At 39.6% G+C, this 24,571-nt stretch overlaps 1 protein-coding gene across 1 annotated transcript in view; it reads left to right on the top strand.

The window, feature by feature from the left end:
• The first annotated feature begins 7,868 nt into the window (after positions 1 to 7,868).
• Positions 7,869 to 24,571, top strand: part of B3GAT2 (beta-1,3-glucuronyltransferase 2) — a 95,758-nt gene continuing 79,055 nt past the window's right edge. Inside the window, exon 1 of the mRNA XM_021000138.2 lies at positions 7,869 to 9,495. Within this exon, the coding sequence (XP_020855797.1) occupies positions 8,854 to 9,495 (642 nt within the window). The 5' untranslated portion in view covers positions 7,869 to 8,853. The remainder of the gene's footprint in view (positions 9,496 to 24,571) is intronic.

The following is a 24,571-nucleotide window of genomic DNA, read 5'->3' on the forward strand; positions in this document are numbered from 1 at the left end:
ACAAAACACATAAAATATTTGGGATTCATTCCCTCAAAGTCCAATACCTGTATAATTACCATTACAAAATGCTCCTTAAAGCAAGAACAAGTTAAATGATTAAATGGATGCTTAGCGCTCACGTCTGGGTTGTACCAATAATAAAAATGACAATAGTGCCAACATTAACTTACAGATTTAGTGCTATGCCAAAGTTCCAAGGGAATAATTTCCAAAATTAGACAAATTTATGACATTAATTTTAATGAAAAAAAATTGATAATGCCAAGAGAAATAAGAGAAATCTTCTAAACTATTTGCTACTGGTTACAAAAAAAACCAAACAAGTAAAATAGGAAAATGGAACAGACAAAACAAGGAAGAACCAAAAATAATTGAATTCAAGAATCCATTGTTTGTCAAATCTCAATTTGTAAACTATCTAGGAAATAACTTATTATTTGAAAAAAAAGTTGCTGGGAGAACTGGAAAGCAGTCTGGCAGAAATCGGGTTTAAACCAACATTTCTGTCATATACCACAACAAACTCAAAATGGCTATATGACCTAAATATTAAAGATCATTACACACACACACACACACACACACACACACACACACACACACACAAACTTGATCAAGTACCTTGACTTCCAAACAGGGAATAGAGGCAAATATAAAAGATAACAGACAATTTTGATTACATGATTACTTGAAACTTATAAGGATTTGTTATACAAGATATGTAGACAACTAATACAAAAAAAAGATGATAGATAACATATCTATCTATACACACATTTACATAGGTTTTTTTTATCTGTAATATGGAGATAATTATAGAGCCTCCTTCCTAAGGTTGTTATGAAGATCAAATAAACAAGTATATGTAAAGTAATTTGCAAATCTTAAAGCACTATATAAATACTATTATTCTTTTATAAGGAAATATTTATGTTTGTCAATGTTTGTCAAGTTCATAATAATTAAAAAGAAAGAGAATAAATAAAATTAAGGGCATGGATCTATTCAATTATCTCTACAGGCTCTTCCAGCTCTAAATCTTGGGATCCTCTAACTCCTGACCTGTGATGTATCTTCTAACTCTAATATTCATAGTAGCATTGTAATTACAAAAACTTGGAAGCAAACTAAATATGCAATAATAAGGATAACTTATAATACATTAATATAATGCAACACTATATGGAAATTAATACCAAAAAGTAAGACTTACACAAAGAATCTAGAAAGTCTTCTATGAAATAATACCAAATAGAAAAAAGCGGGGATATAAGAATAGACTACACACTAATTGTGATCGCGTAATGAAAAGTAAATAAAAAGTGTATAGATGATGAATTCTGATGAAGACCTAGAAGGATTGAGATTGCATTATGACACTTTTTAAAATTAACTAATTTAAATTAAAATGGCCACTAAGCTTTAGTTGTTTTATGATATTGAATGTTGTTTTTAAGCAGGTATTTAAAAATAATTCAGGAAGCTTTTTAAATTTCAATTAATCTTAAAAAAATTATGACTCCAGAAAATGCATCATACTTATTTCAAGATCAGCATTGGCCCTTCTATAATTGTCTAATGCCAGACCACAATGCCAAATATGATACGCCCAGTTGCAGTCTTTTGGAGCAAAAGCTATATTCAGATCTTATGCATTGATTCAAAATTAAAATGTTCAGTGATTACATAACATGCTTCAGCTGTCTCCCTAGAAGGTATGCTTTTTTGTTTGGTTGGTTTTTTGACCTTTGGTTTGTTTATTCAAAGGCAACAACTGAATGTACAAAGCTTATGGCTAGGGCCAGCAAGCTGAAGAGGGAGTCATAATTAATACAGAGGATGCTCTCTACTCACTCTTTTATACAAATAATTAGAAAGATTAAATGAAAATAAACACTAAGTGGTTATGCATGGCTCTGAAGTTAGGTAATTATGCTAATTACCCTAGTGACTTCTACCAACTTTCATTATCAGTCACAGATCAAGTTTAAATTGTTTTACATAAGAACATAATGAATTATATAGAAAAGGGCTCTTATATACCACTCCGATTATAGTCCATAATATTGCTGTATCCCTTCAAATGCTAACCTTCCTCCTTCTTATAGGAGTCTTTCCTATTCTTATTTCATTTTGTTTTAATGTAGACCTGTGATTTCACTCATGTAGGGAACTCTTGGTGAAAAAATTCCCTCCACCAATGCAGACTAGTAGCTGTTAAGAAACTTATAATCTTAGAGCCTGGAACACCAAGAGGCTAAATGATTTGCCTAGAATCAAGAAGCCTGAACCCTGCCTCCCTGATTCTGAGAAGTCAGCCTCTATCTATTATAATAGGCTACTCTAAATCCCTTCCTCCTCAAGTGGAATGAGAAATTGTTTACAGGTCAGCTCTTTCCTAAAATAGTTTTTAGCTTCACTTCCTTGGTTTTGTGCTTGAAGGTAATCTTGACTTTTCCCAAGTTTTTTTTTAATTTTTACTCACAAGCCTCACTACGTTCACATCAGTCTGAATCACTGACTATATAACAATATGGTATTTTGCAGTTATTTGAGATAAATGCTCCAAGAATAACAATAACTGGCATTTTGGAAGCACTTTAAGGTTTGCAAAGTGCTTTGCTGACCAGACCTCATTTGAACCTCACCATAGCCCTTGGAAGTAAATTACCATTGGTATTGTTGCTCCTATATTGGACATGAGGGAACTTTTAAATTTTGTTTTATTCTAGACTTTGTGATTTTACTGGTGTTGGGAACTCCTTGTGAGGAAACTCTCTCCACCAATGTAGAGCAGCAACTTCTCTGTTACAGTGTGAGAGAACTGTCTAGCAGCATACTGAACAGTTAAATAATTTGCCCAGGGTCACATAGCCAGTAACGTCAAATGCAGGATTTGAACTCAAATTTTCCTGACTCTAAGGTGAGACTAGCTCTCTATGAACTATGCTATTCTGTCTTTTGAGATAACTTTATAGATGAGGAAACTGAGACCCAGAGAGGTTAAATAATCACACAACTAGTGTCAGATACAAGGTTAGAACCCATGACCTTCCTGTCTCCAAGCCTAAATACTATCTCCATTATATCAAGCTGCCTCTCTTAATAGTCATTTAAATTTCTCCACATGGCAATTTTACTTTGTGTTTACAATACAGATTTTTTTTCTTCTCACAATTCTCTTATATCACCAATAACCTATAAATTTTCTACTAATCATGCTAACCACAATCTCCACAGCACAGATAGTCCCCATTTAGATGCGCTGTCTGTCCCATTTTGCATAGATTTAAGTTTACATTACAGCTCTCTTAATGACCTTCCCAGTGATCTTTCTAGGAAAGAAGTCTTGCTGAGGAACATTATATCCATACAGTTCAGAATCATATAATGTTAGAATGGGTAGGGACTTTAGAGATTATCTATTCCAATTCTCTTGCTTTACAGGTGAGGCTCAGAAAGGTGGTAACTTGCCAAAGGTACTATAAACTAACAAGTAGCAGAGCTTGGACTTGACCCCAGGATTCTGTATTCTCAGGTCATTGCTCTTTTCACGATGCTATGCCTGTTATGCTTATTACTCATTGAGATATTACATGAATAACTAGAAAACTGCTGCCTGGTGGTTGGATAACCTTAAACAGTTGTTGCTTTTATTCATGGTCTACTTAAAGAAGGAACCAATTAAACAGCAGAGCAAAAAATGAATGAAGGCAGTGAAGAAGGCTCAGTGACAGTGGCAACAAATACTTTTCTTCTTGCATCCAACCTGCTATCATTTTCACATTTATATAAGGTGCTGAAGGGTATTTGGCCAAGTATGATACCCATGAGCCAAATTCATTATGATCACGGGCTCTAGCAAAGTCCTACATTAAATGTCCAGATCTTATTTGTTTTGAAGAATAGTTTATATATGAATGGCCTTGATTTCCTAAGAAGACCTTATTTAAAACAGTCTGAGAAGTTGGATATGATGCAGTCCATAAATCCATCAACACATATTTATTAAGTACCTACTATGCGCTAGGCGTCAACCTTCATTTATTAGGTGCCTACTATGTGCCAAGCATTGTGCTAAGCATTTGGATACAAAAAGAGGCAAAAGACAATCTTTGCCCTCAAAGAGCTTGCAACCTAATGGGAAAGACTACAGGAAAATATATATGTACAAACTATCTGTGTACAGGATAAACAGGAAATAATTAACAGAGGGAAGGCACTAGAATTAAAAAGGGTTGGGAAAGGTTTCCCATAGATGGATTTTAGTTGGGACTTAAAGGAAGCCAGTAGGTAGAAAGATAAAGGAGGAAAACATTCCACACTTGGGAGGAAAGCCTGGAGTAGAAAGATGGAAGGTCTTGTGTGTAGAACATCAATAAGACCTTGTTACTGCATCAAAAATATGTGTCAGGAGGTAAGGTACAAGAAGATTGGAAAAGCAGAAGGGGCTAGGTCATGAAGGGCTTTGAACACCAAAGAGAAGATTTTCTATTTGACTTTTTTTTTTAATTTTTAGGCAATTGGGGTTGTGACTTGCCCAGGGTCACAAAGCTAGTAAGTGTCAAGTGTTTGGTCTGAGGCTGGATTTACGACTTCAGGGCCGGTGCTCTATCCACTGCTCCACCTAGCTGCCCCAAAGGTTTTCTATTTGATCCTGAAGGTAAGATGAATCCATTAGAGTTTACTGAGCAGGGGGCGATGTCATCAGACCCTTAGGAAAATCATTTTGGTGGCTGAATAGAGAGGATGGAATGCAGAGGGGAGAAACTTGAGGCAGGCTGATCCACCAGCAAGTGATTGCAACAGTACAGGCATGAGGTGATGAGAGCCTGCACCTGAGTGGTGGCAGTGTCAGAGCAGGGCACCTTTTGGAGAGATGTTACAAAAGTGAAATCAACAAGTCTTGGCAATAGATTGGATATTGGGGAGAGGGATGAGATATCCAGGAGCTGAGTATTACTCCCAAGTTCTGAGCCTGAGGACTGGGAAAATGGTGTTACTCACAACAGCAATAGGGACATATTATTATATGTATACTTGCTAGGAAGAGGGAACACAAATATGTCTGACTGAAGTATAGTCTGATTAAACAAATGAGCCTCCTTCAGTAGACACTTGAGTTTTAACCCAGCTTATTTTCAACAAATAGCAAAATGTTTCCAATAATATGGATGAAATTTTAGCATATGGGTTGTGGGTGCTATGCTATCTAAAAATGAGAAATTCTTTTATTGACCTCATCTCCTTAAAATATTGATATTGGCTTTCACCTAAACATGACAAAAGTGACATGAAAAGGACACAATTCTCCTGGCTGTGCTATTTTCAGCTAATCTAGGGGCATATGTTGTTTCTTACATACAACACCGCCATCTACCATCTCCATACCTTTACACAAGCTTGCTCTCCATACCTGAAATTTACTCTGTCCTCACCTCTAACTCCAAATTTCCTTCAAAGCTCAGCTCAAATACTACCCTCTGAGACATTTCTTTTTATTTTTATTTTTTTTATTTTTAGCCAATTGGGGTTACTTGCCCAGGGTCACACAGCTAGTAAGTGTTAAGCGTTTGGTCTGAGGCTGGATCTGAACTCGGGTCCTCCTGACTTCAGGGCCAGTGCTCTATCCACTGCTCCACCTAGCTGCCCCTGAGACATTTCTTAAGACCTCTCAGAAGCTAGTGCTTCTCCTACTTTCAAAATTGTTAAACATATTTTATATACTTATGTGTATATATCATCTAACCCAACAGAATGTAAGCTTTATATGGGCAAAGATTGTCCCATTTTTTTTGTCTTCATATGCCCAGATCCTAGGACAGTGCTTGACACATAGTGGGCACTTAACGAATGCTTCTTTGGTTGGTTGCAGGGAGGGGGAGAATGGATTAATTCCAAAAGTTTAAATACTGTGGATAAAGCAGAGATTGTGGATGAAGGAGGCAAAAGTGTGGCTGGATTGTAAGCATTCAAACAGGAGTTTAAATGTACTGATTCTGCCCTTGTACATTTCAGGGACAGAAGAGAAAGTTAAGGAAGCAAGGATATGTACAGATTATGAGGTTAAAAAAATATATATATCTGAAAGAGGCAGTGCAGAGAGAAAGGAACCAAAAGCAAAGTATGTACCTATGAAAGGTCTCTCCAGCAAGACCACCCATTTTCCCTCTGCAGAGACAATAGGAAAGATTTATTTGTGAGTAGAGATGAAGTAAACAGAGAACTCAGGGGAAATATGTTTTCCAATTATTTATCAGGCACTCACATGAATATAAAGCTTTCATATTCTCTGTCCCTCAGGAATATATGTCTATAATGCATTTGGGGACAGAACAGAATGACATTAATTACCCTTGCTCTTTTCCCTCGCTGGGGCCAATAGGATAGCAAGGGTTCCAGCTGCTTGATTCACAGTTGCTAAGTTCCTTTCACACAATACAAGGTTGAAAATAATCATCCACAGTTTACAAAGCCATTGGCCCCGTTTAAGGCTAGATGAAAAGTACAGATGTATCTGTATTCCTACTTGGTACACTATCTCATTTGGTTTGGATGGTACATTTTGTTATTTCATATTTATAGAAAACCAGCTAGCAGCGTGTCAGTGTAGAAAAGGCCTTTGACATTATACTGTGGCATGGTGCAGTGTGTGCTGTAGTTGTCAGAAAACCTACATTCTAAACCTCAGCTTGGCTCCTGTAGCCTGAGATGGTGGACAAGACACCTGACCTCACTAGGTGGGAAGTTTCCTCAGTAAAATGAAGATAAGACTAGATGATTTTTAAGCTTCCTTACAAGCCCAACAGCACTCTATGTCTCATATGAAACCTCTGAGCCTCAGTGTCCTCAGCTGTAAAAATCACGATAGCAATAGCTGTCCTTACTTCCCTACAAGGCTGTTGTGAGGATCATGTGAAATTGTGTGTGAAAGCACGAAGTATTAGACGCGGGTAAGTTATTAATAATAGCTGGCCTGAGTATTAAAAGGAGGGGGAGGAAGAAGGGAAGAAGGAAGAAGAGTAATTACTAAGTAAAAGAAGTTTGGATTAGGAGCTTAAAGTTTAGGGTTTGTGTGTCTGGGTGGAATGACACAGTTGGAAACAAACATTAAGTATTTGAATTGGAACCTTTCCCCGGGGTTCTCTCCCATGCCCAAAGCCTTTGTGCACCATCCACCTCTCCATCTCTGAGGCTTTTTTTTTTAATTGACGTTTTTCCTTTCTATAAAAGTGTATTTTGTCTTACGTTGTTTGGCATTATCCCCTAGTAGACAAACCTGCTGCTGTGATCTCTCTCGGAGCCAATATGCTGGTTCTGAATAAGAACCCCCTTTTTTTTTCTTTTGGCTCTCTCTCTCTCTCACCATCTGAGGAATCCCCCCGCCCTGCTTCTCTCCCACTTTCTCACCCCACCAGAAGTCTCCTGAGTTTTCAGCACTTGAATAGATTTTCCTGTCTGTTCTCCAAAGACCCTGCAATATTTCAGAAAGGAGAGCGAGAGATCAGCAAACAAACCTCCCAGCATCTAGCTCCTTCCAGCAACCAGCTTTGTGAGCCCCCCTCCCTTTTCAGTGCAGCCCCAGGGGATCTCTCCCTCTTCTCTTCCAGCAGGCAGAGCCACCAGAATGCAGGGCAGCGGCTGGCGGCTGGCGGTGGTGGTGGTAGTGGTGGTGGCGCCGGTGGCAGCGGCGGCAGCAGCAGTAGCAGTAGCAGTAGCAGTAGCAGTAGCAGCAGCAGCAGCAGCAGCAGCTACAGAACCAACAGTAGTAGCAGCAGCAGGCTAGGGCGAAGGGCCCATAACACACCCACCCACCCCCATCCTCCCCACTCACACCCCCTCTTCTCCACCAGTAGCAGCGCTGCTGTCTTCCCACAGAACTGGGAGGACTGCTAGAGTCTGCATCACAACCCTCCTCCTCCCCTCCTTTTTTTAATTCTTTTTTTTTTCCTTTTCTTTCCTTGCTTTGGGATCTTGCTGCTGGAGACGGGAGATGTTCAGAGAAGAGGAGGAGGGACCACAACAGAGTCGGCAGCAGTGGCGGCACTGGGGGCAGCTTGGCACAGAGCGGCAGATAGACTGTCCTCAGCATCCCTTCCAAGTCCTCACTGCCCCAAGGATGTGAGGGAAGGAAAACCTCTTCTGTTGCTCTCCTGACTCAAGCCTGCCCTCCTGTAAGAGAGCACTCGCTACTCTTCCGCTGTGATCCAAAGACAGCTTTGCAGCCTTTGGAGGGGCTACGTGGTTTGGACCTCTCCTCTCTGTTCCGTCTCTTGCAGCCCCTCTTTCTGCCGCCCCGGGACGGGAAAGAAGAAATCTGCACCAGTCGCGAGGCTGATTACAAGGACTATTAAGAAAGACAGTGAAAGACCACCGCCCTTCCCCCTCCGGACACCCTGTGCCAGCTTTCCCAGACACTCAGGTCTTTTCAACACAACTCTCGAAGAGAAGAAGGGGACCAGGAAGGAGCCTCTGTGACTCACCTGATAAGCTGAAGAATTGAGGGTGGGAGGAACCCCAACTGCTTTCCCCTCCGGCCCCTAACCTGCCCACTGCGCTCACATCCCTGACCAGCTTGCCCCTCAGTGGGTCTCCTCTTGCCGCTCCCCTCCCTCTGACTGCCATGCATTGAGTCCCCGGCCCTGGGACTCCAGCCTGTCCCCGTCCCCATAGGGAGGGTTCCCCACCAGGCTCCGTGAACTAGGAAAAGGCGGCGGCGGTATCGGGGCGCCGAGCGCCCCGCATTCCGAGCTGCGGTTCGGAAGTGACCTGCCCCCCCGCCCCCGGTGTGCCCCCTGGAGAGGCTGGACTGGCCCCGTGGGGGGGAGAGGGGTCGGGGGTGAGCGCACCATGAAGTCTCTCCTCTTCAGCCGCTTCTTCATCCTCCTTCCCTGGGTACTTATAGTCATCATCATGATCGACGTGGACCCCCGTCGGCCCGCTTCCCTCCTCGGCCGGCAACCTCACTTCTCCCCCTATGCGGCCGGCCGCTGGGGTGCAGCTCCGCGCGGGAACGCCCAGCGGTCCCCGCTTCTCCCCCGTGACGGCAGCCCCGACGGAGGCCCCCAGCGGGGCGCGGAGCAACCTCGCAACCGCTCGCAGCCGCCTCCAGCTCCGCCGACGACGCCGCTGCCCACCATCTATGCCATCACCCCCACCTACAGCCGCCCGGCGCAGAAAGCGGAGCTCACGCGTCTGGCCAACACCTTCCGGCAGGTGGCGCAGCTGCACTGGATCCTGGTGGAGGACGCGGCCGGCCGCAGCGAGCTGGTGAGCCGCTTCTTGGCCAGCGCGGGGCTTCCTAGCACACATCTGCACGTGCCCACGCCCCGGCGCTACAAGCGGCCCGGCCTGCCCCGGGCCACGGAGCAGCGCAACGCGGGTCTCGCCTGGCTGCGCCAGACGCACCAGCACGAGCCCCAGCGGTCGCAGCCCGGCGTGCTCTTCTTCGCCGACGACGACAACACCTACAGTCTGGAGCTGTTCCAGGAGGTAGTGAGCTTCCCGGCGCACCTGGGGCGGGGGGGGGGCGCAGGGGGCAGAGGCCGATCGGGGTTGTGGAGCCGGGAGTCCCTCTGGGCACTTGGTCCCGAATCCGTAGTGTGTCACCCGGGGATAGGCAGGGACCACCACGCGCGCTACTGCATTTTCCCGGTGTTGTTTCTGGCCACCCAGGAGTCTCCTGTCCCCAGGGGAAGAGAGACACTCAGCGGGGACTCCGGTGGCCTCTTTGTTCCTCCTTTCCAGACTCAGGGATGGGCTGAGTGGGACATTTCCATTCGACAGACACCACACACTGCCTATGACTCTTCCTCTTTTTTTAGGAACTCCTCTTTTGTATTTTTCTGCCTGGAGCCACAAACCAAAAAGGACCTGAGTTACAGGGTTGAAATCCAATTTACCCTAAATGGTAAATGCCCCATGTGTCTCCTGACGGGTAACCTGAGATCCACATTTCCTCTTAACCTTGATACAGTTACTTAGAGTGTTTTCTTTTCATGGTGAGTAAAGCAAGACTAGGAGATTCTGTCCCTCAGGTCTAGAAAAAATAGAGCATTGGCCTGGAAAAGTATCACAAGTACTAAACTTCTACTCTCCTGAAAACATGCCATGTATCTATTAGGATATAAGTACATTTTGAAAATGAACATATATATAAAAGTACAGGCCTTTTTCATAGAATTGAAATATGGAAAGTGTGCACAGTATTTTTTTTACCTATTTCAGCTCCTTCCTCCCCATACATGGATGCTTGACTTGTATACTCTGGATTTCTTTGTAGTTTGATGGCTCATCTTTGATTCCCTTGATTGGCTATCAGGAATTATGTTCTAGATTTCAAAACATTCTTCCTTTGTCCCTTCCAATCTTTTTTTCCCCAACATCCTGCCCATACCCCTTCTTTGCCAGTTATTAGTGCTTTTACTCTGTGTACATTTATTCCCCTCAATAGAATGGAAACTCCATGAGAGGAGAGACTTTTTTGATCTTTGTCTTTGTCTCCTCAAAATCTAGTACCTTTGTTTTTTTCTTCTCAGATCTGTGATTTCATTGGTATGGGGAACTCCTGGTGTGGAAACTCCCTAAATTGATTCAGATGAGTAACTACTCTTATAAAAGTTGCAGCCAAATTTAGAGCATAGAGAAGGTTTCTAGGTTTGAATCAGGTCTTTCTGATTCTAAGATCAGCCTTCTATCCACAATACTATTCTCTTGCCTAATAGGTGCTTAATAAATGTTTGTTGAATCGAATAGGATTGGTTTTTTTCAAACTAATAGATCTGAAGACCTGTCAAAACAGTTCTGTTTGTAGGCTCTGTGGATTTGTATTTGCTCTGTGCTGGTGGGACTTGCTTTGGTACTTCCTAGATTCTATAGTGGGTGACTGTGATTTCCTCTGTCTGCCCCACTTTCCTCCAAATTATGAGCTTATAACTTTTCTTTTGTATGAATAGTAATGAGAATAGCGATTGCTTATAAGACATGCTTCAGAAACAAAATAGAAGAAGCTAAAGCCAATGGTCTTATTTATTGAGTATTCTGCATTCTATTTTAAGTATAGTATTCAAGATTGTGCTTTCCATATAGAATTCAATAATTCCCAAATATGACTCTTTACAGCCTTAGGACTATGTTAGAATATCAGCATACTTTGTCTAGTTTATGCCTAAACATTAGTGTAGATTTGAGTTCTGTTGCCGTTGAAGCATGAAATTTAAATTTTGCATATAAACTCAGCTCTTAGCTTAAAAGGGGCAGAATTTATCTGCATACAAATAAATCAAAGCAGCGATACCCCAGCTTTTATATATAGCAAAAGAAGGTGACTTTGAAATTATTTGTTAGCAGAAACTGTAAAATCTTAAAATCAAAGCCCCAGGATCAGTAATTCTTGAGTTTATTTTAAATAATTTTTGAAAATGACACAGCAGCCTGGGTAGAAGTAAAAATGAAGTTAATAATTTTTAATCTGTAAACCCAGAAATAGATTAAAATCTTAGATAATCTAGCATCTCCTTTGTTGCTATTGATTTTGTCTTCCAAAATGGAACTCATCTTCTCTCCTTGGTTATAAGTTCTGCTTTTTTCCTCTGACTTTGTTTTCCTTATCTGTCTTTTCCTTATAGACCATATGCTTTTTCATTTTTATTCTTGGAGGGAAATTAAAGTTAGTATGTAACCTTTTTATTGTCTGACTTTCCAAATTAAATGTTTATTCTGTAGTGTTTAGGTAAGAGCTGATAATTTCTCCAAGGATATAAAATATGAAAATTTATTTCATACTCATAGATATGCATCAGCAACTGCATCTCCAATGTGTGCCTCTTGCCAGGGCACACAGAGCGGAATGTAGGGATGGTTTTCAAAACAGCCTTAGGTATCAGAATGGGATGGCAGTAGGGGGACAGTGTTGAATTATTTCAGATGAATAGTGAAGTTTATAATGTGAAAGAGATGCTGGAGGTCTGAGCCAATTTGAGGTGATAACAGTTCTAGAAAATAGACACTTGCCTAGATTTACATTCAGCAGGTGTACTGTAGGCAGCTTACTCCCTGAGGGCAGCAGGTTTTGCAGGAGGCAATGCCAGATCACTAGCATATTCATTTTGTTGTTTCTTGAAGGCCAGTACTACCCCTCCCCTCACTGGTGAGTGTATGCAATCTTTGTTAATTCTCTTGTTTAATTTCTTCTTCTGGATTAGGAAATTCTCAAGCTTTATTTATTTATTTAAATGGAGAAGTGATTTTTGTTTTAATTGAAAACCTAGAGGAAAGGAGGGAGGTTAGTAAAAATAAAATTACTTAAAGCAAAATCATTTTGGCCTTTCACTTTAACTCAGAATTCAGTAGTTTTATCATTAAATTTGGAATCTACAGAAAGGAAAAAAAGTGAGCAAAAGGGCTGCATGCTGAATAAACATGAGACTTCTTTAGTCATGAAGACATTACAGCTTTAAACTCTTAACATTCTGGCTAAATACTTATCTTTTGAGTCTTTATCAGTAAAAGCCAAGTATGCTAAATTATAATAATTTCTTACTGAACAAATTTTAAGATGTCTAGGATACTTTAATTCTTGGGATAATTGAGATTCTCTTGTGAAATCCAGAGGGCTATAGTGAAAATTTAGCTATTTTAAAAAACAATGAATCAGAGGTCTGAGAAATTTTCTACTCTAACCCTGTCATTTTACAAATGAGGAAACTGAAGCCCAGAGAGGTTTAAATTAATTTGCTATGTTATCTGAGGCAAATCACTTAAACCTCCGTGGATGGAAGATATTTCATCTGAAAAGTGAGGGGGTTGGGCTGGATAATCTGTAAGGTGCCCCCCCCAGCTCTATAAACTACTCATTTGTGGTAGAGCTGGAATTAGAACCCAGTACTCCTGACTTCCAGGCAAGAAAACTTAAGGAAGTGGAAAAGTCATATAAAATTGGGTATTTGCTTATTTATTTAACATCAACACCATGGCATCTATTTAAAGATGTTAGAGTCTTCCTACTAAAATAGCATCTGCTGGCCTTCAACTCAACCCAAATTATTGGGATGTGCAGGCAATTGTGTGATAGACTTCTTTATAGTGACCTCTGAATAGTCAGCAGCCAAATGAAGAGCCTAGATGGACAGCACTTAGAGCAAAGCCATTATTTTATTTTGTGTTGAAACTGAAAGCATGTCGAAGTGAATAGTAGATGCCTAGATGTTAGATACAGAAATACAAAAATAGAAGTATTCATCTATAATACATCAGTACATCCTTAGGACATCATAGAACCTATTTTGAGCCCAGTAAGATGAGGATCAACTGGCTTTCCCTTCCTTCATTTGTAATGGTAATGATTTTACAATTCTATAATATCGTACCATGGTGGTTCTTAATCTGAGGTCCCTGAAGCTGGTTTAAAAAAGTTTTGGGGGGGGGCAGCGCAATGGCACAGTAGATAGAGTACTGGTTCTGGAGTGAGGAGGACCTGAGTTCAAATGCAGCCTCAGACATTTGACACTTACTAGCTGTGTGACCCTGGCTAGTCACTTAACCCTGTTGTCTAGCCCCCAAAAAAATATGTAGTTAAAAAAAATTTATAACCATATTTCAATCTAATTGGTCTCCCTTGTAATCCTGTACATTTTATTTTGTGCATTTAAAAGCATTATTTTGAGGAAGGGTCCATAGGCTTCACCAGACTACCAAAGGGGTCCATGATACAAAAAAAGTTAAGGATCCCTGCTCTACAATATTTAGAAGTGGGTTTGAAATCCTGCTCATGAAAATACTGTTTCTCAGAAACATGTATATGAGGGACATAATAAAGAAATATATTTTTATAATTATTTTATATTATTATGATTGATATTTACTAGTGCTTTAAGGTTTTCAATGTGACATGTACATTACCTCATTTGATTCTCACAACAAACTTGAGATAGGTACTGTTATTATCTTCATTATATAGATAAGGATACTGAAGTTCAGAGAGGTAGCACTGTTCAAAATTCAGTGGAAAAGGTTTCTTTTAGGATCCAAATATCTAGGTTCAAAACCCAACTGACACCTTAGGCAAATCACTTCATTTCTCTAGGCGTGTTTTCTCATCTGAGGAAAAATCATAGAGTTGGACTAGATCTAGGGTGCCTTCCAGCTTTATGTGTATGATCTGATCCTAAGATCACAAAGTGAGTGTCAGAGGCAGGATTCAAACCCAGTTCTCTCCTTATGTTTAGGTCCAGTATTTTTTTCAAGGTACATCCCAGTAACAGGAATATGTTTTTATTCTCTTTCTTATCCTTTTGCTCCCTTAGGCTTCAGAGTACCTATTCGTCAAATATTCCTGCATTCTTTAGGTTGCAGATGAAGCAAAAGTAAAATAATAAAAGTGGCAGTGGGCTCTCACAAGAAGACTGGAAAATTATACATCCCCAGTGCCTGAAGGAGAGTCTTTAATATAGTAGCAAGAAGTCTTAAGACTTGGGGAAAGACAAAATTCTGTTGCTAAGGGAAGGAGGCTGAAGTTTTCAGTCATTTTCCAGTTGTGTCCATCTTTTGGTGAGCCCATTTGGGGTTTTCATGGCAAAGATACTGAAATGGTTTGCCTTTTCCTTCTCTAGCTCATTTTATAGAAACTGAAACAAACAGAGTTAAGTGACTTCCCCAGAGTCACATGGCTAGTTAAGTGTCTGAGGCCAGATTTGAACTCAGGAAGTTGAGTCTTCTTGACTCTCAGCCCAGTACTCTATCTACTGCCCCATCTAGCTGCCCATAGGAGGCTGAAAACCACAGGAATTAGAGAGTGACTTCGTGATAAGGGTGCTTAAAGAGCATCTTGTCCCACCCTTTGCCCAAAGTTGTATCAGATAGAAACAAAAGCCAGATATGAGCCTGAGCCTTTGACTCTCAATCCAACCCAATTTACTGTATACCATGTGACCTGACAGCCCGCAATCCCTGGTCTATAGTTGTTCAAAGAAACTGGGTCAGTAGCTAGTCAATAACATTTTTGAAGTTTCCCTGGGTACATGACACTATATCTACCACTATAGAAAACAATCAGTATTTTTAAAGCACTTACTATAATGTGTATTAAGTGTTGGGATACAAAGAGAAAAATGAAATAGTCTCGACTTAAGGAGCTTACGTTCTATTGGGGGGAACAATATGTACACATATAAGTGTAAGTGTGTGTATGTACACACACGCATTTTTGTTGTTGAGTTATTTTAGTTGTGTCTGACTCTTTGTGACCCCATTTGGGGTTTTCTTGGCAGATACTGGAGTGGTTTGCCCCAGGGTCACACAGCTAGTACGTATCTGAGACCATTTGAACCCAAGAAGATGAGTCTTCCTGACTCCAAGCCCATTAGTCTATCCACTGAACCACCTAGCTGCCTGCCCCCCCCAATATATTTATATACATATATATGTACACACACACACACACACACACACAGAGATATATGTACACACATATATGCACATGAATACACATATCTATGTGTATGTATTTATGTAACTATGTATATATATACATATACATATACATATATATATATATATATATATATATATATATATATATATCACAGAGAGAGAATACAAGGTAATTTGCTAGAGGAAAGGGAAGGAGAGGAAGAGTGTTATAAACCTGTTTCTTGCCTTCAAGAGCTCAGAGACAGGAAAACCTAGATTCAAGTATTTTCTCTGCCACTTACTAGCTATGTGACCATGGGTAATTCACTTTCCCTCTCAGCTTCAATTTTCTCATCTATAAAATGGGGATGATAATAGTTGTAATACCTCACAGGGTAAATATGGGACTCCGATGAAATGATCTGTGTAAATCACTTTACATACTTATAGCACTTTATAAATGTCATATGATATTAATGGGAGAGAGAGGGCACTTGCAAATGCCTGTAAATATGGTGGCAGTAACATCTAAACAGAACCAGCATGGTACAAATGAAAGGAGAACTGGTTCTGTAGTCAGAGGATCTGGGTTCAAATCTCAACTCCAGTACTTACTACCTATGTGACCTTGGATAAGTCACTTGATATCTTTTGTCCCCAGTTTCCTCAACTGTAGTATGAAGGGAGAGGTCTAGATCAGAGATATCAAACAGTGCTGAGGAATGTAATTGGTGAAATAGCAAAATAAAAATACAGTAGAATATAGATAATATTAATATGTGGTTTTCTAAGTCAATACATGGCTCTAAGGGATCTTTATTTAGGATTTAGTGGACCCCATTTCAGGGCAGCTACGTGGTACAATGGATAGAGTGCCAGGTCTGGAGTCAGGAAGACTCATCTTCCTGAGTTCAAATCTGGCCTTGGATACTCACTAGTTGTATGACTCTGGGCAAGCCACTTACCCCATTTGGCTCAGTTTCCTTGTTTGTAAAATGAGCTGCAGAAAAAAAAATGGCAAACCACTACTGTATCTCTTCTAAGAAAACTCCAAAAGGGGGTCATGAAGAGTCAGACACAACTGAACAGCAAATTTTTGTTTGAGTTTTGAGACCACTCAGAGTACCTCTGAGATTTGTTCTAGCTCTATTTCTATGATTTGCTAAACCTCATTGCAGAGATCCACACATTAATGCTTGAAAACTGTGGGGTTGAGGGTGGAAGGATGAAGGATAGGAGCAGGTGTGAAGCTTGATGAATACTCTGCTTGATACAGATTCTTAGAGCTTGAAGCTATCCTGATCAGAGAGCCAGCCAAATTTCTATCCCTCACTTTCTTAGATCTCCAACTACCTTTGGGTTCCCCATCTCCATAATAGCAGTCTTACTGGGAATGGCAGGGGCTCCTGACACCCTAAGATTGACTTGTATCTCGGTATAACACACTGGGAAAGATTTTGTGGAGGAGGTGAGATTTTAACAGAATGGAAGGGCATTAAAGGAAGTTCTAGATAAAGAAGAGGTAGGAGGGTTGTTTCAGTGATAGGGAATGGCATTTGTGGTAATTCAGAGGCATGAAAGGATGAAATGTGGGTGTGTGAAAGCAAAGTTTCATTGCTTGAAGTTGAGATTAGGTGATAGACTTGGAGCAGAAAAATATAGTTAGAATCACTGAATTTTAGGGCTGGGAGGAGTATTAGAGACTGCTTCTTATGCCTTATTTTATAGATAAAGAAAGTGAGGGGGAGTGATATGCTCAATATCGCCTGGCAAGTACAAGATCCCAAGTTTCATGAATCCCAAGCTAGTAATCTTTTCCATATACCATATAACCTTCTCAGTTGGTGCTGACTTTTTTTTTAGGTGCTATGATTGGAAAGTGTGATGTGGTTTTAGAAGGAGAAGCTTCATTGGAGTAAAGATATTTACTACTTTGTAACATTTGGCCTCAGGAGAAGCTGAGCAAATCTCTCTAAAACTCTTCTTTTTTAGTTTTTCCATTCCCTTACATGGTTTTAAGTGGAGTAGTATACAAGATTTCAACTCAGCTCAGTTCAACATGCAAGTACAATGATCCTTTTATGTGCTGGCACCACATTAGACTCTGGGAGTACAAAACTAAAAGTGAAAACAGTCTCTGCTCTCAAGGAACTAAGATTATTGTCCTACCATACCTACCCAGTGAATGATAAGCTAGAGACATTTAAAGAGGGCAGCTGTGGGCTGCCGGGTACTGAAATGTTTGAAATTTGTTTTCCTTTTAAATTTTTGTTGAAGGCTTAAAAAATAAATATGCGTTGAAACATTTAGTTAACCCCCCATTTTAGAACTGGGAAACTATAGTGGTAAGAATATTGTATTTGCTTTACATAGCATGTTGGGGGTTGTAACCTGGCATACATGAACTTTTTAAAAAAATATTTTGAGAACTGCATTTCAGTATAGTTGGATTCCTTTTTAATTCTATGCATTTCATCTTATGCAATTAATACATTCAGAATCGGTGTCCTTGGGCTTCACCTGAGTGCTAAAGGAGTACATGACACACACCCAGAAAATATTAAAAACCCCTGGCTTGGTCATAGGGATCATAGATTTAAAGCTAGAAGATATCTAGTCCAACACTCTCATTTTATAGATGAAGAAAAAGGATTCCCAGAGAGGTTCCAACCAAAATCACACAGCTGGTAAGTCACATTTGGTATACAAGTCCCCTGCCTTCTGATCTTTCCACTGTTGTGCTCTGGTTAGACTGTAGGGTCACACTACATTAGAATCTTAAGACTAGAAGAAATCTTAGAGATCACCTATCTCCAATCCTGTCCTTTTACTGATGAGCAAAATGAAGGACACAGAGGTTGAATGACTTGCTTAGTATCCCCCCTCCAGTAAGTAACAGAATTAGGACCAGAATCTGGTTTTCCTGTCCTATTTTCCAGAATCATGGTAATGGTTTTATACCACGCTCAGTATTTTGACCTATTTCTTATTATTTATACAAACATAGATTGTGATCTGGAAAAGACCTTATAGGTAGATCATTGACCCCAACAGTCTAGAAATGAGGAGTCTCTGAAGAAATGGGTGTAAAGTTCATGAATTTGGTGACTGCCACTGGTAATATGCCACTACTTATTCCCTGGCCCTAAGTCAAAATGAGCAGCTGCAATTGCAGTTAAGCAGTATGGTCTGAGCATGAAATCTAATGCCATTAGATATAGGCTGTAGTTCTTGCTCAGCCACAAACCAGCTATGACCTAAATTTTCTCTATATCTCAGCTTACTCATTTTAAAAATGAGGATGATGTTAATTTATGCTATGTACCCTAGGGTTGTTTTTAAGAACAAAAAATAAAATTGAAGTGGTAGCTGAAAGTACTGTATAAATGTAAAGCAGATTAATGAAGTGACTACCCCCCAATCTTTGGCCTTTCAGAGTGGGAAGGCACCTCATTGGCTATGTAGTCTTACTCATAAGGCAGGTAGGTAATGTAGTGGTTAGAGCACTGGACCTGGAGTCAGGAGGACCTGAGTTTAAATTTGGCCTCAGATGTTTACTAGTTGTGTGACCCTGAGTTGTTACTTAACCTCTGTTTGCCCTAGTTTCTTCATCTATAAAATGGGGATAATATTAGCACCTCCCTCCTAGGGTTGTCGTAAGGATCAAATGAAATAATATTTGTAAAGTGCTTTGCAAACCTTAAGGTGCTGTATAAATGCTAGCTATTTATTGTTGTTTTAATCATTTCTGACTCTTTGTGACCCCATTTGGGGTTAACTGATTAAAAATCCCCTCTACAATGTTTGTGACAAATAGTCTTCTAGCCTTTACTTAAAGAAGTCCAGTGAGGGGAAATCCACTCCCTCCTCCCAGGTTGTCCATTCCACTTCGAGATAACTTTAATTGCTAAGTTTTTCCTGATATCAGACCTGAATTTGCCCTTTTAGCTTTTCCTCATTGCTCTAGATTTCCCCTTAAGCAGAATGATAGATTTTCAGATATTTGATTATGACCATAATATCCAGTTTCTGCAACTGGGATATCATCACAAGGCTCTTCAGCATCCTGGTTATTATTCTCCTTTGGATATTCTCTCATATAGCAGTGAATCACTAAATGAAGCAATGCCTGCCTTCAGGGAGCTTACATTCCAGGGAGAGGGGGCAACATATAAGTACATATATACAAAATAATACAAGATAATTTTAGGGAGAGAGACTGCTAGGGAGATCATGAAAAGTTTCACATACTAGCTGTGTGACCCTGGGCAAGTCACTTAACCCCAATTACCTCACCAAAAAAAAAAAAGTTTCACATAAGAGGAGGGTAACTTCATTAAGCTTTAAATGAAACTAGGAATTCTGAGACATGGAGGCGAGGTGAGAGTACCTTCCAGGCATGGGGGACAATTTGTACAAAAGCACAGATAGGATATACAATGTCCAGATGAAGATGAGGAACAGCATGTTGGCCAATATGATAAGCTTGGAAAAGCTAGGTTAGATCCAGGTAGTAAAGGCTTTTAACTATCAACAGGTAAACTAGCATTTACTTTTAAAAGTTATAGAGATCGCATCAGGAGGTAGAGCCAAGACAGAGGAAGAGCAGGAAGGAATATAACAAGTTCCCTACGACTCCTGCCAACAGATTTAGAAGATGCATCAAACTAAATCTTGACTGGAAAATCCAAGAAAAAAAAATCATAGTGAGTCATTTTCCCAGCACGGGTCGCCATAAGATAGAGAGGTCTGTAGACGTTGGAGATAATTGTGTCTAGTAGCTTGCCTTTTCATACAAGGAGAGACTATACACCAGGGCAAGAAGAGCGTCCAAATCCAACTAAGAAGGGCCTAAACTCATGTAGGGTGCAGGAAGAGGTACCAATTGGCACTACCCAGTTCTGGATCACCGATTCCAGACGAACTGAGGAGGGACCTGTGCCTAAGGGTGACAATCCAGAGTGAGAAGCATTCTCAGACTTTAGGTTGTATAGTAAGCAAGGAGCAAGTTCAGGAAGAAAGCAGCAGCTCCTCCCCTCCCAGGAGCAGAGTCTCAATCCCAGTTTTTAGCTGTCTGACTACTATAGAGGAATAACTAGGATAGAAATTCCAGAGCAAAGGGAAGCCCACAGTTTTGTTACTCAGAACCAGGAGTTTTCAATCTGGCTGATGTTAACTGAGTCCAGCTGCAGTCTGCTGAAACTCCAGATAGCACAATATCACAGACCTGTTGCTTAGATTAAATTTAGGTCAGGAACTTGCAGAGCTCAGATAAGAAAAGCGACAATCAGCTTTTGCCCTTAACCAGACCACTTTGGGAATGCTGAAAGCTTGAAGGTTCCTAGCCTAAATGGTCCCTTAGAGCGTGTAATAATACACCATTTAATGCCCCAAGAAAACAGCAGTAGGACCAGCCTAGACACTCCCTGCAGAAGTACATATAGCCTGAGCTTATCATAAGGTCCAAAGTCGGGAAGAGTACTAGAGCAGTCAACAACAACGACAAAATCCTACCATAAAAAGATATAGTGATAGGTATGTTCAACATACAACCCTAGAAGAAGAGAATGACTCCAAAATGTCCATGAGCACAGCCTCAAAGAAAAACATAAGGCACAAATTCAACTAGATTTCGTGGAAGAGATGAAATAAGAATTAAAATACGTTTTAAAACATTTTTATAAATAAAAATGAGAGTACTAGAGAATAAAAATTGGAAAAGAAACAAGAACTATGGAAGACAGAATGGGTAAGGGAATTAACAGCTTGGCATAAGAGGTACAAAACCTTGTCGAGCATCTAACTCCTGGAAAATTAAAAAAGACCAAATAGAAGCCAGTGACTCCAAAAGATAGCAAGAATTATTGAAACAAAGTCAACAGACTAAAAAAACAAGAAAATATAAGGTAACTCATAGAAAAAATAATTGATCTAGAAAACAGATCGAGAAGGAAAAAATGAAGAATACTTGGACTATCTGAATGACATGACCCCTCCCCAAAAAAGCCTTGATATCATATTTCAAGAAATCTTAAAATAAAACTGTAAAGATCTCGTAGAAACAGAAGACAAAGTATAAATACAATCCACTACTCACCTCCTGAAAGAAATGTCCAAATGACAACTCCAGTAATATCATAGCCAAATCCAAAGCTTCCAAGTCTTTTTCCAGAAAATTAAGTTTAATTTAAAAATGCCAGAGGCAGCCAGAAAGAAAGCATTCAAGTACCAAAGAGTCATACGAAGAATCACATATGATTTAGCAACCACCAATATATTAAGGAGTGGAGAGCTTAGAATGTTTTTGTTTCTTATTGTATAGTTGTTTTTAGTCATATCTGAATAGAAGGTGAAGGGAGAGGTTATTCCTAAGCAAAACAAACTTGATGTACAAAAATATTTATAGTCTTTTTTATCATAGCAAAAAACTGGAAACTGAAAGGTGCCCATCATTTGAGGAATAGCTAAACAAGTTATGGGGTATAAATATGATGGAATACTATTATGCTGTAAGATATAATGAAGCGGATGGTTTCAGAAAAACCTGGGAAGACTTAGAGGTACTGATATAAAGTGGGCAGAACTAGGAAAATAATTTGTACAATGACAACAATATTGTAAAGACAAACAACTTTGAAAGGATTAGGAAATCTGAGCAGAATACTGACCAAATGTGATACTAGAGAGATTAAGGATTCAAAGTGAGCACTATGTGTGTGTGTCTGTGCATGTATACTTGATATGAACAACTTTTCCTTGACTTTACATATTTATAATAGATTTTTAATTTTTCTTTCTTTTGCAATTGTCCAGGGATAGGGTAGGGAAGACAAAAGGGAGAAAAGATGTATTTTTGCTGAATAAAAAAATTAATTTTTAAAAAAAGATCATATTGCATAAAAATCTGGCTGAATGTTAAAATATATATATAATACATATCTCTCTCTCTTTCTCTCTCTCTCTCTCTCTCTCTCTCTCTCTCTCTCTCTATATATATATATATATATATATATATATATATATATATATATACACATACACACACATATATAGACAGCCACTGGAGTTTATTGAGCTGAGGAGTAGCTTGGTCAGAAATGTGCTGTGGAGGATGGATTAGAGAAGCAATACTTGAGACAGGGAGACCAGTTAAAAAGTTATTAGTAGTCCAGGCAAAAGTTCAGGCAATAGATGATAAACTAGAGTAATGGCCCTATAAATGAAGAGACAAGGAAGAAGGTATACACAAAAATGTGAAATTAACAAAACTTGAACCCCTGATTAGACATGAGGAATAGGGGAGAATGAAGAGTCAGTGGTGACTCAGAACTTAGTAACATGAGTAACTGGAAAGATGGTGGTTTGCTCAATAACAATACCTTTCCACATGTATGGCACCCAGAATTAAAGACCATATTCCATATGTGATATGACCGGGGCAGAAGACATCCCCAGTCCCTACCAAAATCGTTTCCCCAGGATAATATGTTTCCTAATGAAGCCCAAAATCACCATATCTATTGGCTCTTGTATCACATAGTTGATACATGTTGAACTTGTGGTCTGCTGTCACTCTCAGGTCTTGGGTTTTTTTCTTTTTTTTTTTTGAAAAGGTCAATTTATTATTTATTTATTTTTAACAAACTTTTTGAAAAAATTGAATTAAAAATTCTCTCTCCCTCAAGCCCTACCCACCCACTGAGAAGGAAATATGATATCAATTATACATGTGGAATCATGCAAAATATATTTCCATACTAGCCATATCACATAAAAGCAAGAAAAATACAGGAAGTAAGAAAATTATGCTTCAGTTTGCATTCAGAGTTCATTAGTTCTCTCTCTGGAGGTGGATAGCAATTTTCATCATGAGTCCTTCAGAATTGTCTTGGACCATTGTACTGTTCGGAGTAGCTAAGTCTTTCATAGCTGATCATCATTACAATATTGCTGTTAATCCCAGTTCTTCTCACTTCTTTTTGCATCAGTCAATCCAAGTCTTCCCAAATTTTTCTGAAACTACCTCCCCCCGTATTCTATCATATTTATATATCATAACTTATTCAGTCATTCTTCAAATGATGGACGTCTCCGTAATTTTCAATTATTTGCCACTACAAAAAAGAGCTGCTATAAATATTTTTGTACCTATAGATACTTTTTCCTTTTCTTTGATCTCTTTGGGATATAGCCCTAGTAGTGGTATTCCTGGGTCAAAAAGTATGCACAGTTTTATAGCAGTTTAGACATAGTTGCAAATTGTTTTCCAAATGGTTGGACCAATTGACAACTCCACCAACAGTTCATTACACTACCTATTTGCCCCTAATCCCCTCTACCGTTTTTCATTTCTGATATGGGTGAGGTGGTGCGTCGGAATTGTTTTAATTTGCATTTCTCTCACCAATATAGTGATTAAGAGCAGTTTTTCATATGACTTTACACAGCTGCTTGTTCATCTCCTTTAATCATTTTTCAATTGCTACATATCTCTGATTTTTGTAAATTTGATTCAGTTCCCTACATATTTGAGGAATGAAAACTTAATCAGGGAAACTTATTGTAAAAATTTTGATATTATTTCATTTTTTACACAACATACTTTCTCTGATTATCGCTTCTAAATTAGGTCTGTTTATGCTTTTGCTTCATCTGATATCATGATTGATGCCCTGGCCATTTTTATTTCAGCTACAGCATAACAAATTCTGCTCCAGCCCCTTATTTTAACTATGTGTGTTTTTCTGTTTCAAGTATGTCCTTGTAAACAACATGTTGTTGGATTCTGATTTCTAATCCATTCTCCTATCTGCTTTCATTTTATGGGTGAGTTCATCCCAGTCACATTCACAGTTATGAGTACTGTGTACTTCCCTCAATCCTATTTTCTTCTGTTTATCCTTTTCTCTCTCTGTCTCTCTTCTCCCTCCCCTTCTCCCTCTCCTTCCCTCCCCCTCCCCTGTCCTTCCTCAAAAGTCTGTTTTGCTTTTTACCATCACCTCATATAATCTGTTCTCCCTTTTATCATTCCCTGATTCATTTTCTCTTACTACCTTTCCCTCCTACTTCCCTGTTGGATAAGTAAATTTCTTTACCCAAGTGAGTGTATACATATATTCTTCCCTTTCTGAACCAATTGAAATTGAAAGAATGCACAGAT

This window comes from Phascolarctos cinereus, unplaced genomic scaffold, assembly GCF_003287225.1.
Source record: "Phascolarctos cinereus isolate Bilbo 61053 unplaced genomic scaffold, phaCin_HiC Scaffold_5;HRSCAF=322, whole genome shotgun sequence".
NCBI classification, from domain to species: domain Eukaryota; kingdom Metazoa; phylum Chordata; class Mammalia; order Diprotodontia; family Phascolarctidae; genus Phascolarctos; species Phascolarctos cinereus.